The 19,015-nt window shown below is 40.8% G+C and overlaps 1 protein-coding gene across 5 annotated transcripts in view; it reads left to right on the top strand.

Moving 5' to 3' along the window:
* Positions 1–19,015, top strand: part of MDN1 (midasin AAA ATPase 1) — a 166,654-nt gene that overhangs the window by 25,521 nt on the left and 122,118 nt on the right. For all 5 annotated transcript variants that reach the window (XR_014805773.1, XM_084960086.1, XM_084960067.1 and 2 more), the window contains exons 6-14: positions 364–606; positions 849–980; positions 5,348–5,451; positions 7,101–7,215; positions 11,021–11,214; positions 13,034–13,115; positions 15,652–15,747; positions 17,286–17,398; positions 18,820–18,968. Coding sequence is in view for 4 of the 5 variants with exons in the window: in XM_084960086.1 (XP_084816212.1) it covers positions 364–606; positions 849–980; positions 5,348–5,451; positions 7,101–7,215; positions 11,021–11,214; positions 13,034–13,115; positions 15,652–15,747; positions 17,286–17,398; positions 18,820–18,968 (1,228 nt within the window). In the remaining variant the exon portion in view is untranslated. The remainder of the gene's footprint in view (positions 1–363; positions 607–848; positions 981–5,347; positions 5,452–7,100; positions 7,216–11,020; positions 11,215–13,033; positions 13,116–15,651; positions 15,748–17,285; positions 17,399–18,819; positions 18,969–19,015) is intronic.

Here is a 19,015-nt window from a genome sequence, read left to right as displayed (position 1 = left end):
TGAAATCCTAGAATATAGTAAAAGCAAAAATCCAGTCATGACAGATGAGGTTTCTTTCTTCCCCCATGTATCAACTGTTTTGGCTTCTTAAACTTTGGGACACTTTTAAGAAAAAGAAAATTTGTTAATAAATTTCCACCTTCCTCCCCAAGCTTGGAGTGAGGGAGATAGGAAAGGGAAAATAGTCAGATCCTTACTTTGCAGAACTTATCTTTTGTGATTATAATTCTTGTACTGCTAACTTATTTGTAGAGGTTTACATAAAGGTCAGTGGAAGCATTGTCACAGGAGTTAGCCTGTGCTCTTTGGAGGAATGCCTCTTCTTTTCTTGACGTGCCTATTATTTCTCACTTGCCTCCTTAGGCTGGTAGTAGGAGTTCTTCTCGTGAACAGGAGCTGGCCCTTAGGTCTTATGTGCTGGTTGAATCAGTCTGCAAAAATCTTCAGACCCTGGCTATGGCAGTGGCTTCTCAGAACGCTGTGTTGTTGGAAGGACCAATTGGATGTGGCAAAACTTCTTTAGTTGAACATTTAGCTGCAATGACAGGTAGAAGGAAGCCCCCTCAACTTCTCAAAGTCCAGCTCGGAGACCAGACCGACAGTAAGGTAACTAAGAAATGGCACATTTTGATGGGTGACCATGCTTTTGAATATTTGCATTAAGTTATTGTTTTTGCTAAAGGAGTGTGAGAATGGTTACTGGTCTTCCTCATACCTGAGGTGATCACACTGTAAAACCCCAGGTGCCTGCTTGCAGCCCTGGAGAAGTTTAATGGAACTAATCACAGGATGTAGCGCTGGCACTTGAGCTGTGTGGTTTCGGTAATTACTTTATCTTTTTTCTGCAGATGCTGTTGGGAATGTATCGCTGCACAGATGTCCCAGGAGAGTTTGTGTGGCAGCCTGGTACCCTGACACAGGCAGCCACAAAAGGACACTGGGTCCTTCTGGAGGATATTGACTATGCCCCCTTAGACGTGGTACGTCATCTCCCTACTAATTTTGCTAATTCCTTTTTTTTTAAATTGGAATATAGTTGACTTATAATCTTGTATTAGTTTCAGATATACAGTGAAGTAAATCAGTTGTACATATACATATACCCATTCTTTTTTCCCATATAGGTTATTACAGAATTTTGAGTAGGTTTTCTTGTGCTATACAGTAGGTCCTTTTAAATTATCTGTTTTATATATAGTAGTGTGTGTATGTTGATCCCATCCTCCTGATTTTTCCCTACCCTCCATGGTTTTGCTTTTGGTAACTGTAAGTCTGATTTGGAAATCTATGAGTTTGCATCTTTTCCTTTTTTCTTTATGGCTACACCTTGGCATATGAAATTTCCTGCACCAGGGATTGAATCTGAGCCCCAGCTGCAGCCTGTGCTGCAAGGACAGCAACTTGGGATCCTTTAATCCATTGCACCACGCCAGGGATTGATCTGAGCTGCTGCAGTTTTACTCTTGACCCACTGTGCCACAGTGGGAACTCCTGTTTTTATTGTATAAATTAGTTCTTTTGTATCATTTTTAATTAGATTATTATAGGCCAATTTCTTGTCTTCGAAGAAAGTTGTGTTAATAGTGATTCTGGGGGCTTATTTAAACAACATAGGGTAGTTCCCATCATGGCTTAGTGGTTAGTGAATCCGACTAGGAACCATGAGGTTTCGGGTTCGATCCTTGGCCTTGCTCAGTGGGTTAAGGATCCGGTGTTGTCGTGAGCTGTGGTGTAGATTGCAGACGCTGCTCGGATCCCGTGTTGCTGTGGCTCTGGTGTAGGCTGGTGGCTACAGCTCCGATTCAACCTCTAGCCTGGGAACTTCCATATACCGTGGGAGCGGCCCAAGAAATAGCAAAAAGACAAAATAAATAAATAAATAAATAAACAACATAGGTGTTTCGTTAGAGATAATATGTTGGTTACCTACCTAATCTCTTCCATATACCGCGGGAGCGGCCCAAGAAATAGCAAAAAGACAAAATAAATAAATAAATAAATAAACAACATAGGTGTTTCGTTAGAGATAATATGTTGGTTACCTACCTAATCTCACTTGAGTTCTTGGATCACTTGGCTAGTCTCTTGTTTGATAGAAAATCAATAAAATTCTTTTTTTTTTTTTGGTCTTTTTATGGACATTGTCGAGGCATATGGAAGTTTCCAGGCTAGGGGTTGAATTGGAGCCACAGCTGCTGGCCTATACCACAGTAATGCTGGATCGGAGTTGCGTCTGCGACCCACTCCGCAGCTCACGGCAATGTCAGGTCCTTAACCCTTCGAGGTAGACCAGGGATCAAACCTGTGTTTTCATGGATGCTAATATATCCATGAGGCTGAGCCACAATGGGAACTCTGAAAATCAATCAAATACTGCTTATACTGTTCCTTTAGTAGTTGAATATGTCATTAATTTTACAGCCTATCTAAAAATAGATCTGGTGGGAAGCAAATTATTTGTGTTGCAGATGCATTAGGAACTTTGATACCCCTTCTCAACTATGGTGTCTGTAGAGCAGTGGCTGAGGACATATGAAGCAAGAGATGATGTAATAAGAGGCTGTTTGTCTTTGTTCCATTACGGAAAATAAACTGGATATATATTTTTTACTTAAAAAAAATCGTTTTTCAGGAGATCCCGTTGTGGTGAAGCAGAAATGAATCCAACTAGTATCCATGAGGATGTGGGTTCAATCTTTGGCCTCACTCAGTGGGTTAAGGATCAGGCATTGCTGTGAACTGTGGTGTAGGTACCAAACTTGGCTTGGATCCCACATTGCTGTGGCTGTGGTATAGGCCGACAGCTGCAGCTCTGATTCGACCCCTAGCCTGGGAACTTTCATCTGCTGCTGGTATAGCAGCCCCCCAAAAAAAATCATTTTTTCTGTGTGTATAAAATTTAGCTATAGAGGCTGTCCATGTTTCCTCTGTATTCTGTTAAACTATGACCAGAAAAATATATTACAGATTTCCCTGAGCTTGATTTTAATTTTCTTTTAATGTGAACCCTAAAGTTACCTGTATGTGGACTTTTTCCTCTTGGATTTGTAAGAGGGAGAGAGGGGGGAGAGGAAAGCAGGCCTTTCGGTTTAGGGAGAAATGAAGGGGAAGGAGGGAGCGGTTTATAATTATGTGTCATATTTTAAAGTCTCATGAGGTGAAGATGTAATGGAGTTATTGGCTTAGACAGTTTGATCACCAGTTTTTTAAGACTGGAAACTGAGTTTTCTTAATGAGCCTAGAGCCAAGGACGACTTCTACCAATGAAACTTTAAATTAAAACTGAATTATAAACTACAAGGCCAAATTAAAGGTATTTGTTGAGTCTTAGCCCTGTCTAGTTCTCTCTTTCCTGGGCAGCTTTTTCAGACATCAGAGTACCTGGGATGTCGTTAGAATTAAATAGATTATGGAATTTATTTTAAAAAATTTTTATTGGTGTGCAGTTGACTGGATCATGGAATTTGAGCCAAAGGTGAATGAAATAAGGGATATTCTATTCGGGTCACGATGAAGCCTGGGGATCTATCCCTAGTGCAGAGCTAAGTACATTCTTTGATGACCAAGTCCAGATTTAAAATTTAAATGGATACAAACTGTCCGTTTCTTTCCTGGTCTCCCTTGGGCAGTGTCTGAGTTCCATTTTGTACAGACCGTTCCCCTCCTGTTCCTACATTTGATGCCAGAGGGTATGTTGTTCTGTTGATTATGTTTAAATTTAATTGTCATTATAGCAAATTTGTGTTTATTTATTTTTGTCTTTTTAGGGCCGCACCTGTGGCATATGGAGGTTCCCAGGCTAGGGGTCTAATTGGAGCTGTTGTTGCTGGCCTACGCCAGAGCCACAGCAACACCGGATCTTTAACCCACTGAGCAAGGCCAGGGAATGAACCCTCAACCTCATGGTTCCTAGTCAGATTTGTTTCCTCTGCGCCAAGACAGGAACTTCTAAATTTGTGTTTACTTTAAAACATACGTAGATCCTTGATAGTTATTGTGTTATTTCCAGAACTTCTCAGCTAATAGTTAACCCATTGCTGTTTTAGAGTAGCTTTTATATATCTCCTTCAGGATGATTGTCTTTTGTTTCAAGTTTCAGAGTTATCTTGGAGTAGCCCCTGTATTGTTTTTCCTTTCAGCTCCTAGCCATGTATGAAAAAATGATGCATGATAACATTCTGTTGCTATTTTAGAACCCTCTTCTTTGGCTCTTTGTTCTGCTTTGTTTTTCTTTTTTAAACTTTCCCTGTAAACGCACATCCTCTAGATTCATGTATCTAGTCCATACCTTTTTTGAAAAATCTCTACTTGGAGGTTCTTTAGCAGGTCAGGTGTAGGTTTAGGATATTAGAAATTGACCTTTTCTGCTCTTTTCCAGAATAACCCTTCCTACCTCATAGTTACCAGGCCGGAAGTTTGATGTCTCCTTCCTCTGGTCCCTCATTCACTTAGTCTGATACTGCTTAGTACTTTTCCTTTATCTCTTATTCTGTTCCCTCCTATCTCACAGCCTTAGCACAGGCTTCATTATTTTTATCTATGTAATCTATTTGCCCTCTTGCCTTTGTTACCTGACTAGTGTCATTTTTGCCTCTTTTTCTCCTAGCTGGCACTCTTTCCGTTTATCTTCCATACTGTTGCACAGTTAGTTTTCTGAAATAGAAAATACAATATTTTCCTCAGATTAAAACTCTCCCAGTAACTTTTCTGAAAAAATTTGAACTTCTTAGCTTGGCACAGGAGGCCTTTTATCATCTCTCTAAGCCTAGTATTTTTCCACTGCTTGATATGTGCCTTCTGCCCTAACCATGACAAATCCTCTCATGCTATGTTCAGGCATATGCATTTTTATATATTTGAATATTTTTGCCTAGAGTGAATGTACTCTTTCTTTATCACCAAACCTGGCTACTTCCTGCTCATACTTTAAGACTTGGTGACTGTCATTACCTCTAGGATGGTGTCACTGCCCTGCTTGTACACTGCTCTATGCTGATTATAGCCACCCTCTGTCTTCACATAATGTTTTGTCCACCCCTTGGGGTCACACCGATCATGCTGTATTGTGGTTTCTGTGGTTTTCTCCCATCAGATGCTAGGCTGTAAAGCCTCAGTCATATCTGATTTTTAATGTCTTGCTTGATTCTGGTTTACAGTAGGCACTCAGCGAATGTTGAACAAATAAATTGTTCTGCTGGAGTGTGGATGACTCCAGTATTCCCACCTGCTGTTTGAGCCCAGTTCATGCTGTGAGAAGCAGGATTTCCTCATCATTTGGTGAGAAGGTTGTTTTGGTTTTTTGTTACTTCTATCTTAATAGCTTTATCATTGGGGTTTTGTGATTCAGGTTTCTGTGCTGATTCCTCTCTTGGAGAATGGAGAGCTCTTGATTCCTGGCCAAGGTGACTATGTGAAAGTGGCTCCTGGATTTCAGTTCTTTGCAACCAGGAGGTATGTCCTCTTAACCCATCTTTTCTCACTTTGGAGCCTCATAAGTCCACATGCTAGAGTGCTGAGTACAAAAATCCTGGAGTAGAGTTCTCTTGGCCCACCTTAAGCAGAATTAGTTGGCACCGATGACAGATCCAGCCTTCTCATGCCACGTTATTTTTAATGGAGATAATTAATTTAGAAAATAAAAGTTGGGGAGTTTTCTGATGACCTAGTAGGTTAAGGATCCAGCATTGTCACTGCTGTGGCAGGGATTAGATCCCTGATTCAGGATAGCGAGGCCAAAAAACAAGTTTTGTTTCATTTAAAAATAAGTAACCAGTCTAAAAACTTTATCTTGTTTTCATGTTTTCAAACGTAGTCAGAGATGAAACCATTGTCAAATGGCCCACAGTTTGAGTTCTGCCATACTTTATACTGTGTATACCTTACTTGGTTGATTTTGATGGGACCAATAACACCTACTTTACAACTTGGTATAAGTTATAAAGGTTAGATTAAATATCTTCACAAAAAATCTTCTCAAAAAACCTATCATGTAGTAAGTGCCAGCCATGATGGTAATGATGGAGCTATGTTGACTTAAGGCAGTTAAAAACATAATGTTGAATATAAACATCAACAAGGAGACGAAACCTAAGCAAACTTAGTATATATCCCTATCTACATTTTTTTTTTTTTTTTTTAAAGCTTCTTAGGGGTACACCCATGGCATATGGAAGTTCCCAGGCTAGGGGTCAAATTGAAGCAGTAGCTGCCAGCCTACACCACAGCCATAGCAATGTGGCATCCGAGCCTCATCTGCAACCTGCACCACAGCTCATGGGCAATGCTGGGTCCCCAACCCACTAAGCGAGACCAGGGATTGAACCTGAATCTTCATGGATACTAGTCAGATTCATTTCTGCTGTAGACAGGGAATTCACCTGTCTACATTTTTAAATATTGTGAAAGAATGGTTTATTTCCTACTACTTGTCTATACCCATACAACTTTTCCAAGGTCTTAAAATGCCCAAGAGTGAAACTCATGTCACATTATATTTAGTGATTATAATAATAGTGTTTACTGTACCTCTGTGAACATTGACTCCCAGATGGGGTGCAGAGCCAACTTAACAGTTTCTAGGGAACACCTTGCTAGGCCCTGTTAGTTCTTCGGGGGGTGGGAGGAGCTGCATTCTGGCAATGCAGAAGTTCCCTGACCAGGGATCAGACCCTCGCCACTGCCACAGTAGTGACTATAGCCACAGCAGTGACAACCCTGGAACCTTCACCTGCTGAGCCACCAAGAGGCTCCCCTGTTAGTTTTAGCAGACCCTGATTTTATTCCTGTAAGATACTTTTCCCAGAAAGTCCTGGGACATAACACAAACATGAATTCACTTCTTGGCTCTGCCACTTGGAGTCCCTTGAATGGGTGGGGAATGTTAATCTCCTTCTCTTCAGTTTGAAGAAAAGAAGGGCACCGTCCTCTCAGGGTCGGTGGCAGCCTTTTGTTGTCATCTTCCCTGTAAGTCCAAATAGTGGTATCTGGCACCAGAAGGAACTGAATTTTAGTCAGATGTGAGATAATTTCTAACCAGGGGCATATACACAAGATTCAAATTGGGAATTTTGTGTGACTTTGTTTTTCATTTTGAAATACAGACTCTTGAGCTGTGGAAGAAATTGGTATCGCCCACTAAATAGTCATGCTACTCTGCTAGACAAATACTGGACTAAAATTCGCCTGGACAACATGGATAAGGCAGAGCTGAATGAGGTATGTGGTATTAGAAAGTATGCTTTCTTTCTTTTTTTTTTTTTCTTTTTATTATTAAAAGTTCTAGAATTACATGTAAATAAGTAATAAATAGCCTGTTGAATCACCGAAATACTTATCACCCTAATATTAACAATTCATGTGCTAACATTTTACTGTATTAAGTTCATCTCATATTTTTTATTTGCTAATATATTTGAAAGCAAACCTCATAACATTTCACCCCAAATACTTTTCATGCATCTCCCTAGGGCATTTCCATATACAACCATAATATCATTATTAAACTCAGCAAAATGAATAGTAATTCCTCAGTAGCATTTAATTCTCAGACCATACTTAAATTTCCTCCAGCTGTCCTCAAAGATAAATCTTTTTTTATCACCAAGTTGATCTGTAACAAATATCTTTCACATTTAACAACTTCATGCACATTTTGATCTGGGTATTAATGAAAATTGAGATGACTTATAGATTTTATGTGTTGATTCACTCTGTAGTATCACTGGTTATTCTCCTTTGTTAAGAGGTGGCCTCACTTTACTACGCTGCCAACCTCCCACCTCCACATGTATCCATCCCCTCCTCACTTGGGAAGCTTCCATCTCCCAGGGCTTCACCTCGAAGAGCAACAAATAAAGCCTTGTCAGTTATTGCTTGTCATGGGAGGGATGCTTTCCTTTTTCTTGGTGTAAGTTTTAGATAAATGTCACATGAAAAACTTTTCAAATACTTTACCTGACCGTTTAGATGTTTTTTAGCAGAGGGGGTTTGGGAGTTCATTGTCCCACTGGCAGAACCTTGGTTATGTAATCTCTAGGAAGCTTTGCCTTGATGCTTGGTTTTATAACTCTTGTAGCCTGTTGTGTACTTGTGAGTTTCTTATGTTACTGTAGTTCCCAGTTGTGTACTTGTGTGCCCTACACATCTTTCTTTCTCACTCTGCAGCAGGCAGGGCTGGCCATGTCAGCTTTGATTTTGCGTATCTACTTCTTACCCTAGGTGGGGTTTCTTGAGAGTGGGCTCCATTCCTTATTTTGTTTTGTCCCCATCTCTGTAACAGTGCCTGGCACAAAGTAGATGCTTTTTTTTTTTTTCTTTTTAGGGCTACACCCACAGCATATGGAGGATCCCAGGCTAGGAGTTGAATTGGAGCTACAGCTGCCGGCCTACACCACAGCCACAGCAACGTCAGATCTGAGCCGTGTCTGGTACCTATACCACAGCTCACAGCAACGCTGAATTCTTAACCTACTGAGTGAGGCCAGGGATCAAACCCTCAACCTCATAGTTCCTAGTCAGATTCATTTATGCTGCGCCAGACGGGAACTCCAAAGTAGATGCTTAATAAATTCTTATTAAAGGAATGACTCTCCCAAATACACATCAAATTGGTAACTATATCTTGTCAGATTAATTTATTATGTGATACTGTGTTTAAATTTTGGTATTTATAATAACAAGACATATTTTTTAGCTAAGGTAGAAAATTACTAATTGATAGATACATATAAATCTCTATTCTGAGCTTTTTTCCCAAATAACTGAGCTCTTAGTAAAGTGTTAAACCTAACAGTTTTTTTCCAAGTAAAAGTAGCTTATTTTCATCTTGATCATAAATATACATGCTCATATCTTGGGATTACTACTCAGCAATAAAACAGAATGAACTACTGTTACGTATAGTAATGTCTAGATGAATTTCAAAAACATTACACTGAATAAGCAAAACCAAACTACACATTACATCCCATATGATTCCATATATTGACAAACTTGAAAGCAAAACTTTAGAGATTAGAACCAGCTTCATGATTCCCAGTGACGAGGGTGGGGGAAGGGAGTGATTAGAAAGGTACACAAGGCAACTTTTTGTTTTAGGGGTAGTGGAAATAAGTCTATTTTGTTTGTGGTGTTCAAGGTCCATAAACATGATCAGTTTTGAAAACGTTTCGTCTGTACCCAAAAATGTGTATTCTGTTTTTGAAAGATCCACATGAGTATCCATTAAATTGAATTTTTTGTTTTTTTTTTTTTTTTGGTCCCCCCTTCTTTCCATTGCATATGGCATTCCCAGGCTAAGGATCAGATTTGGGCTATGGTTCCTTCCCAGCCAAGCTATAGCTGTGATCCTTAACCCACTGTGGTGGGCCGGGTATTGAACCTGTGTCCCAGTGTTGCAAAGATGCTGCCAATCCCATTGCGCCACAGCAGGAACTCTAGAATTTGTTGGTTTTATTATTTTCTTCTGTCCTTAATATATATATATATTTTTTGTATTTAGTCCTTTTAGGGCTGCACCCACGGCATGTGGAGGTTCCCAGGCTGGAGGCCTAATCAGAGCTGTTGTTGCCAGCCTATGCCAGAGCCACAGCAACACCAGATCCAAGCTGTGTCTGTGACCTACACCACAGCTCACAGCAACGCCAGATCCTTAACCCACTGAGCAAGGCTAGGGATCGAACACACAACCTCATGGTTCCTGTCAGATTTGTTTCCCCTGCGCCACTACAGGAACTCTGTGTCCTTAATTTTTAATAATCTGAAGTGTGTTCTTTATAATATTTGTTCTAAAATCCTTCAGTTAATAAAATATGAAAAGGTAAAATCTGTGAGATCTACTACTTGATGCTGTTAAAGGATTTTAAGTTTTTTTTCCTTTATTTTTGTAATGGATATTATTTAATATATACTAAATATGTGGATATTTCATGTTAATTGGAATCACAGTGTACTTCTTTTCAAGCTAATATAAGTGTATTCAATGGTAGTACTTCTAATATACATGTGATATTTTTCTTCTCAGTCTTTTTTTGTCAGAGTGAGAGTTGCAACATTTATTTCAGGTTCTCTCTTATTTTTTCTTTGTTTTTTTTTTTTTTGTTTTGTTTTGTTTTTTTTTGCCACATAGGTGGTATGTAGAAAATCCTGGGCTAGGGATCGAACCTCTGCCACACAGCAGCAACCAGAGCCATGTGGTGAGTACACAGGAGTCTCAACCCACTAGGCCATCAGATAGTCTTTTTTTTTTTTTTTTTTTTGTCTTGTCTTTTTGCTATTTCTTGGGCCGCTCCCACGGCATATGGAGGTTCCCAGGCTAGGGGTCTAATCAGAGCTGTAGCCACCGGCCTAAGCCAGAGCCACAGCAACGCGGGATCCGAGCCGTGTCTGCAGCCTACACCACAGCTCACGGCAACGCCGGATCGTCAACCCACTGAGCAAGGCCAGGGACCGAACCTGCAACCTCATGGTTCCTAGTCGGATTCGTTAACCACTGCGCCACGACGGGAACTCCCCAGATAGTCTTAACTGAACAAATCCGTATCATAAAAACTTGCAACCAATATTAGAAGAACCAAGTATTATACTGCACAAAATGCTCGATAGTTATCAAAGTGAATGGGACTAGATCTTTTGCTTTTTATATATATTTTTTATTTTTTATTTTTATATGTTTTGCTTTTTAAGGCTGCACCCATGGCATATGGAGGTTCCCAAGCTAGGGGTCTATTGGGAGCTACAGCTGCCGGCCTATACCACAGCCACAGCAATGTGGGATCTGAGCCGTGACTGTGACCTACACCACACCTCATGGCAATGCCATATCCTTAACCCACTGAGCGAGGCCAGGGATTGAACATGCATTCTCATGGATACTAATCGGGTCCATTTCTGCTGAGCCAGGACGGGAACTCCCAGAGAAATCCATTTTTGGTTGACAGGTATCAGCAGCAGTTTACATGTGCTTTTAAAAATCATCATGCCTGCTGCTAAATTTTCTTTGCTTTTTTTTCTCCTCTGTCAGGTTCTTCAAAACAAATATCCCAGCTTATCAGCAGCAACTGATCACCTGCTTGACATTTACATCCAACTTACTGGAGAGAAGCATCACCCTCTGAGTGATAGTTCTGTTGGAGGGGAACAGGCACCTGAGGATGGCTCAGAAGCCAGAAGAGAAAACAAAAGCCTAAGCCTCGAGGGAAGAGAATTGTCTCTAAGGTACTGGTCTAAACACTTTGGAATTGGGTATTTTAAAAACTGCTTCCCTCAGGGAGTTCCCATCTGGCTCAGTGGTTAACGAATCCAACTAGGAACCAGGAGGTTGAGGGTTCGATCCCTGGCTTTGTTCAGTGGGTTGGGGATCTGGTGTTGCCGTGAGCTGTGGTGTAGATCGCAGACGCGGCTCAGATCCCACGTTGCTGTGGCTCTGGTGTAGGCTGGTGGCTGCAGCTCTGATTCGACCCCTCGCTTGGGAACCTCCATGTGCCACGGGAGCGGCCCTGGAAATGGCAAAAAGACAAAAACAAAACTGCTTCCCTCAGAAGTTACCAGCTTGAACTGAAGAGTTTTAAGAAGTTAGGTTTTTTTTTTTTAAGGGCTGTGTATGTGGCGTATGGAAGTTCCCAGGCTAAGGTTCCAACAGAGTTATAGCTGCCAGCCTACACTCTCTGAGCTTAATGTGTGACCTACACTGTAGCTCTTGGCAATGTCAGATCCTTAACCCACTGAGTGGCTCAGGGATTGAACCTGCATCCTCATGGATACTAGTTGGGCTTGTTTCTGTTGAGCCACAGTGGGAACTCCGAAAGGTAGGTTTTGAAATCAGACCTTTGGGATGCTTCACAGTGCCTGATCTCTTTTTGAGATCTGTAGTTATTGAATGGGAAAGCTTCAAAAGGTAATTTTTTTTAATTAACTTTTTTTACCTTCCAGTTTTATTGAGATATAATTGACATACAGTACTAAGTTTACAGTATTTGGCATAATGTTTTGACGTTCATCATGAAATGATTACTATATCCATTATCTTACAGATTAAAATTGTAGAAATAATAAAATAATTTTCTTGTGATAAGAATTCTTTTTTTTTTTTGTCTTTTGTCTTTTTTGTTGTTGTTTTTTTTTTGTTGTTGTTGTTGTTGTTGTTGTTGCTATTTCTTGGGCCACTCCCGTGGCATATGGAGGTTCCCAGGCTAGGGGTTGAATTGGAGCTGTAGCCACTGGCCTACACCACAGCCACAGCAACGCGGGATCCGAGCCGTGTCTGCAACCTACACCACAGCTCACGGCAACGCCGGATCGTTAACCCACTGAGCAAGGGCAGGGACCAAACCCGCAACCTCATGGTTCCTAGTCGGATTTGTTAACCACTGCGCCACGACGGGAACTCCAGAATTCTTAACCTTCTGTATATAACATATGGCAGTGTTAATTATATTTATCATAATACATTACATACCTAGGACTTAATTATCTTGTAACTGGAAGCTTAACACATAATTTTAAAAGCCAAAAGTGGGAATGGTTACTGACATAATTCTTTCACCAGGTGTCCTTTTGTGATACCTGGACTTGTACTTAAGAGTCATGGGTTTTGCTGTATATATTAAGTTCTCTGCCTTTGTGCTTCATTCTCAGCGTTTGGTTTGCTGTTTGGAAATGAAAATTAGGAGTGTGCAGCCCAGGAGTTCCCTGGTAGTGCAGTGGGTTAAGGATCTGGCATTGTCACTGTGGCCTGGGGCCACTGTTGGTGTGGGTTCAATCCCTGGCCCAGGAACTTCCGAATGTCATGGGTACAACCAAATTGAAAAAAAGAAAAGAAATGGACAACCCCCCTCAGTTTTGCTCTGAGAATTAAATTGCTCCCTGTTCCCCATCTCTTGCTAACTTGTCTGGCATGGATGAGGGAGAGAAGTGTGATAGGTCACTTTCTGGTGAGGGTAGGGACAATTCCCAGACTTAAGTAAACTCTTATGCCTTTGATGTCTTTGACTTACAGTCTTTATTTCTTGCCGCCTCCCCCCCCCCTTTTTTAAAGGGATCTACTGAATTGGTGTAATAGGATTGCCCACAGCTTTGACAGTCTGTCTTCATCAGCATCATTAAATATTTTTCAAGAGGTAAGATACAGTCTTCCTGCTTGTTTTTTCTGTCCTCTATAAGGCTGTTGACTTCCACTGTTATTTTCGATTTCTTGACTGCTATGAAAATTTTTTCTTTTATATAGGTACTGTTTATTATCCTTGGCTACTTAAAACTAAAGTTTTAGTTGCTTTAAAACTATTTGGGTATATGGAGTTCCCATTTTGGCTCATCGGGTTAAGAATCTGACTAGTATCCATGAGGATGCGTGTTCGATCCCTGGCCTCGCTCAGTGGGTTAAGGATATGGCATTGCCGAAAATTGTGGTGTAGGTCGCAGATGTGGCTCATATTGAGCATTGCTGTGACTGTGGCATAGGCTGGCAACTGTAGCTCCAATTCATCCATATGCTGCATGCGTAGCCCTAAAAAGAAAAAAAACAAAACTAATTGGGCATAATAAATATTATGTGGTTTCGAAATGGGTAACTAATTTCAAATAAGTTTATTTTGAAATAGGTAAAACAGATGCTGAAGTTAAAGGTAAAATGAAAAGGAAATCTCTCAGGTGATAATGTAAAATATAAAGTGTTTCTAAGATGTTATAGTATTATTTCTGTATATAATTTTTTAGTCTATTTGTAGATTTGTATTTGTCTAATCCCACCACTTGCTTCGGTTGGGCTTTTTAACTGTGGTCCAGAGAAATTTACACGGGGTTATAGAGTATATCCTTGTATGCTGGGCTTGGGGGAAAATGTGTTGTGTGTGGCGGGGAAGCCCTGTTGAATTACACCCAACCTCTGAGTGGAGACAGTCAGTAAAATGCAAGGGAAGCTGCGGTAGTAGTCGTCATCATTAGTGAAAGGCAGCTACCACAAGATCTGCAACTCCATTGATGGAGTTCCCATTGTGGTTCAGCGGTAACGAACCCAACTAATATCCGTGAGGATGCAGTTAGGATTGTGAGCTGGGGTGTAGCTCACAGATTTGGAGTTGCTTTGGTGTAAGCGGGCAGCTGCAGCTTGGATCCCACCCCTAGCCTGGGAACTTTCATATGCCACGGGTGTGGCCCTAAAAAGACCAAAAAAATAAAAAGACTCCTATATTTATCTATTGATTTGAATGATCGCATCCTATCTAAATATATTACGGTATTTCCTAACATATTAGGTAATTTCCTTTACAGAGGATTTTTAAGTTATTCTATCACAGGCACCTTTGTACCTCATTATATCATTTTGGGTCCAAGGTAGAAGCAAAAGTAAAATATGCAATAAAAACAAAAGCAGGGATATGCCTCACATTCATTTTATAAGAACATGAAAGTCTGGACTTAGTGAAATCACTCTTTTGATTCTAGCTATGGATGAGTTTTCTTTGTTTCTTTCCCAAGTTCCTTCAGGGCCCACTGGCCCACCTTTGGGAGTGGCTGTTCTCAACTTGACATCTTTTGTTCTGTCCCCTTAACCACAGCCCAGAGATATCTGAAATAATGCCCGGAAGAAGAAAGGTAGAAAGGTAGAATATCAAGATATAAGTCATAAAGGTGAAGGGGAAGGTGCATGCAGCCTTGCATGCATTTTACAGAAGTTTGCTGCTGGTCTTATGAAGGTTACTACTAGTCACAGACATCAGACATCATTGAAGGATTTTGGTGTTTTTCTAGATGGGAGGAGATGCAAGATTTGGGCTCATAAAAATCTTCTCCTAAAAGTGTCTTAACTATCTGAAGACCTTTTCTTCCAGTTTTCCCAGAGCACAGAGTGCCTCACTCCTGGTCTCCACCCCGAGCTCTGCTCAGGGGGTGTTGCTGGTCGGCAGCTGCAGTTTCTCATGTTTTTATTCCGTGTAGAGGCTGATGACCAGTGCCAAACATCAGTTCACATATCCATGGGGACTCGAGTTTGGTCCCTGGCCTTGCTCAGTGGCTTAAGGATCTGGCTTTGCTGTGAGCTGTGGTATAGGTCATAGGATCTGGTTTTGCTGTGGCATAGACCAGAAGCTGTAGCTCCAATTTGACTCCTTGCCTGGGAACTTCCATATGCTGCAGGTGCAGTCCTAAAAAGACAAAAAAAGAAAAAAGGCATGTATCTTGTTGTCCTATCAGTAGTTGCTGAGATTGAGTACTGGGTTTTAGGGTAATGATATTATAATCCCCTTGTTGCGTACCAGGAGTTTCCCTTTACATCTAGAAAATAACTTTTCGGTATTATCTCCACTGTCTTAGAGTCATTTCCCCTCAAGAATTAATGCCTTATACCCAAGAATACCGTATACCCAAGAATTAATGCCAATTGCTATTTCTGCTTGAATTTTGGATTTGCCAACTGCAGGGTTGTGTGTGTGTTTCTAGTTAACATTTTGATAGTAAAACCTTCACATTTTTTGTGTACTCTGTTATGGTAAGGTCCCTGAGTCTAGGGTTGGTACTTTGTTTGTAATCTCCTTAGTCTTTCTTGCAGAAATGTTCCTGCTGGATTTTATGTTCTTCCCTTTTGCGGCTTCTATAGTGACACTGTTATTAATGTATTACTTTAAAATCAGTTAGCATTTACTTTGGTTATTTTAATAGGCTCTGGACTGTTTCACAGCAATGCTTTCTAAGCCCATGAGCAAACTGAAAATGGCAGAAATCATCGGAAGCAAACTGAACATTTCCAAGAAGAAGGTATGTAGTGCTCTCTTCCTCCTTGAAAGAAAGTTGGGATATTGAGCTTATGCTGGTCTCTGCTTCTTACCTAGAACATCTTTGCAGATAACAGCCTCCTCTGTCAAAGCTGGTGGTTTCATCGCTGCCTCTTGTGTCTCCTAGATAAGTGGTTCCCAATGTGTTCCACATGCTTATAGTGAGCTTCCTGGCATCTTTTGTCATGTGCTCCCCTTATTTCCAGTGTTGAAGGAGGATGCTGTTTTCTGGGTTGTGGACTCTGAACTCTAACACCTTTGTCTGTAGTTTTATGCACAATTAAGATTTTTTTCCAATCTTTTTTTTTTTTTTTTTTTTTTTTTTGCCCTTTAGGGCTGCACCCACCGTACATGGAGGTTCCCAGGCTAAGGGTCCAATTGGAGCTACAGCTGCTGGCCTACGCCACAGTCACAGCAATGCAGGATCCAAGCCGTGTCTACAACCTACACCACAGCTCACAGCAACGCCAGATCCTTAACCCATTGAGCTCAGCCAGGGATCGAACCCTCAACCTCATGGTTCCTAGTCAGATTTGTTGCTGCTGCGTCACGACGGGAACTCCAAGATTTTTTACAACTTTTTATAATTAATGTCTTCAAATAGCAAAGAAGTTGAAAAGTGTCAGTGAATACCTGTATACCCACCACTTAGGTTCATTGCTATTACTGGTAATATTTTGCCCTTCCTGTTTTATTTCAAAATATGTATTTCTGGAGGAGAAAGCCCTCAGCAATGGTGATGGTACCTGCAGAAATATATGGGACCCATTTGGGCCGATAACTGGTGTTCCCAAATGAATGATGACCAAAAAAGCCTTATTTGGGAACCGAGACCGTTAGAGGTATTCCTTAGGTGTCTGAATCTGTTGGGATGGTTTTGGCTGCAGGTAACACCTGCTAAGAGGGGCTTAAACAGTAAGTGTATTAATTATAGTAGACAAGAGAAATTACACTACCACGATTGGCTTAGATTGGTCAATGTTCAGCCCCTTTGGGTTGAAGGAGTTGTCCACCTGAGCAGTTTGCCCCCTTTCACTCCTGCCCCAAATGCTGAGCAAAATCTGGGTTCTTTGGGTCAGTGATAAGGAAAAGGCTGGTGGGTTGATGTCCTGGCCATCTGTCACACCTTCTCTTTCTGCTTTGGCTGTTGTTAGATGTATCATGGTTTATTCAAGTCGCTGTTTCTTCCATTATGTTAGACATTTAAAACAAGGTAAAGCAGAGCTGAAGAAAAATTACCTTTTTTCCGTATTTTTTAGGAGTTAAGCTTTCTGTTCACTGTGTTCATTTTATATAGGTAGATAGAGGCTTATTTGAGTGAATATAAAGCAGTGTTTTGAAAAACATCAGAATTTTGGGGAATTTAAAAAAAAATGTAATTAAAAGCTAACTTGACTGTCTTAGAAACAGAAAGTGTCCTTAGTTGAGGGCATGTGAGAGGAACACAGTGAGCCTGACAGATGAGGAAGTATTTGAAGAGCATGTACAGTTTACTCCAGTGAAATCTTTCCCCTCCTGTAGGCTGAATTCTTCTGTCAACTTTATAAACCAGAGGTCGTGATCAATGAGCTAGACGTACAAGTGGGTCGAGTGCGGCTCCTACGGAAACAAAGTGAGGCTGTCCACATACAGAGGTAAATGGAGTTCTACTAACCTGAGCACTGTGGGGTCGTCGGGAACTTGATAGAAGGAATATTTATTCTAGCTGCTTATCTCTAAGCAAACATGTGTCTCAACTGTCATCTCTCCATTGTGCAGGGTGGTAAGGCCCAGTGACTTCCCAAAGTGTTCTATGTGAGACTAGATGTTAATAGGGGGAGGAGGACGTGATGAGGGTCCTTAGAGACTCAGAACCAGCAAAGATATCGCTCTCATTTTTTTCTGTTGCAGCTTATTTAACGAAGTAAGTCTCACTTGGAGGTCAGGCTTGGTCCTAATGTTAGTCTGTTAATTCCTTGAAGGCTGAAATTACATAAGATGCTGAGATCCAGATGCCACTTATTACATGTTTGCCCTATGCCCAACATTGTGCTAAATGCTTTTCAGCCTGTGTTTTCATGTAGTGGTTACAGTAATCCTGTGAATTAATGTGTGTTGTTAGTGTCCTCAGGCTCTCATAAAAAATTACCATAAATCCCATGGCCCAAAACCACAGACATTTCTTCTCAGTTCTGGAGGCCGAAAGGCAGAAATAAAGGTGCTGGCAGGGCTGTACTCCTCTGCAGACTCTCGCCTGGCAAGATGATGACGCCCGGCAGGCTTTTTAGTGTCTGTGCCTTGTAGCTGCCTACTCCACTCTCTGACTCGTTGTAAGGTCTTCCCTTGTGTATTTCTTTGTATATCCAAATTTCTCTTTATAAGGACACCAGTCACTGGATTTAAGACTGATTCATATCCATATGATATGATTTTAATCTTATTATACCTGTGAAGCCCTTTTTCCAAATAAAGTTACATTCACAGCTTCTGGGTAGACATGAATTTGGGAGGGAAGACCAAAAACTCACTACACCTAGTAACTATTATTATCCAGATTTTACAAGTTAGGAAACTGAGGCCAAGAGAGGTTAAGTAATTTCCCAGGAGGACGAAGGTAGTACAGATAATGTTTTATCTTGTTGGTGTTGTGAATTTCCAGAGCCTCGTAATGCACAAGGTATGAAAATACTCCATGTCTGTAGAAGGAATGAATTGTGCAGTTCATATGTTGTAAGGACATCTGTTATACCATGAAGATAGTCACTCTGAGTTGTCTTTTTTTTTAGTTTAATTTTTATTTTATATTGGAGTATAGTTGATTTACAATGTTGTATTAGTTTCAGGTGTACAGCAGAGTGATTCAGTTGTACATAACACATATATCCATTCTTTTTCAGATTGTTTTCCTGAATAGGTTATTACAGAATATTGAGTAGAGTTCCCTGTGTTCTTGTCAATTTTATGAGCTGTTTTCTTATTCCTGTTTGTTGAGTCTGGAAAATCTAATTCCTCAGAACAACACCAAAGGAAGCTTGCAGCCTGTTTCTCCAGCTGCTTACATACTTTCTCTTCCCAGGGAGAAGCTCACCTTTGCTGCTACAAGGCCATCCTCTGTTCTTATTGAACAGCTTGCGGTGTGTGTTAGCAAAGGGGAGCCCGTGTTGCTGGTGGGAGAGACTGGGACTGGCAAAACCTCCACCGTCCAGTACTTGGCTCATATCACAGGTAACTCCTAGAGGAGCAGTACTCTGCTGCCAGACAAAAACATTTCA

The sequence above is a fragment of the Sus scrofa genome, chromosome 1 (genome assembly GCF_054392235.1).
Source record: "Sus scrofa isolate SSC_HxYL_T2T_F1_AM1 chromosome 1, Sscrofa_HxYL_maternal_Yorkshire_Landrace_v2.0, whole genome shotgun sequence".
Lineage (NCBI taxonomy): Eukaryota > Metazoa > Chordata > Mammalia > Artiodactyla > Suidae > Sus > Sus scrofa.
The sequence above is the reverse complement of the archived record's forward strand: the minus strand, read 5'-3'. Positions and strand labels throughout refer to the sequence as shown.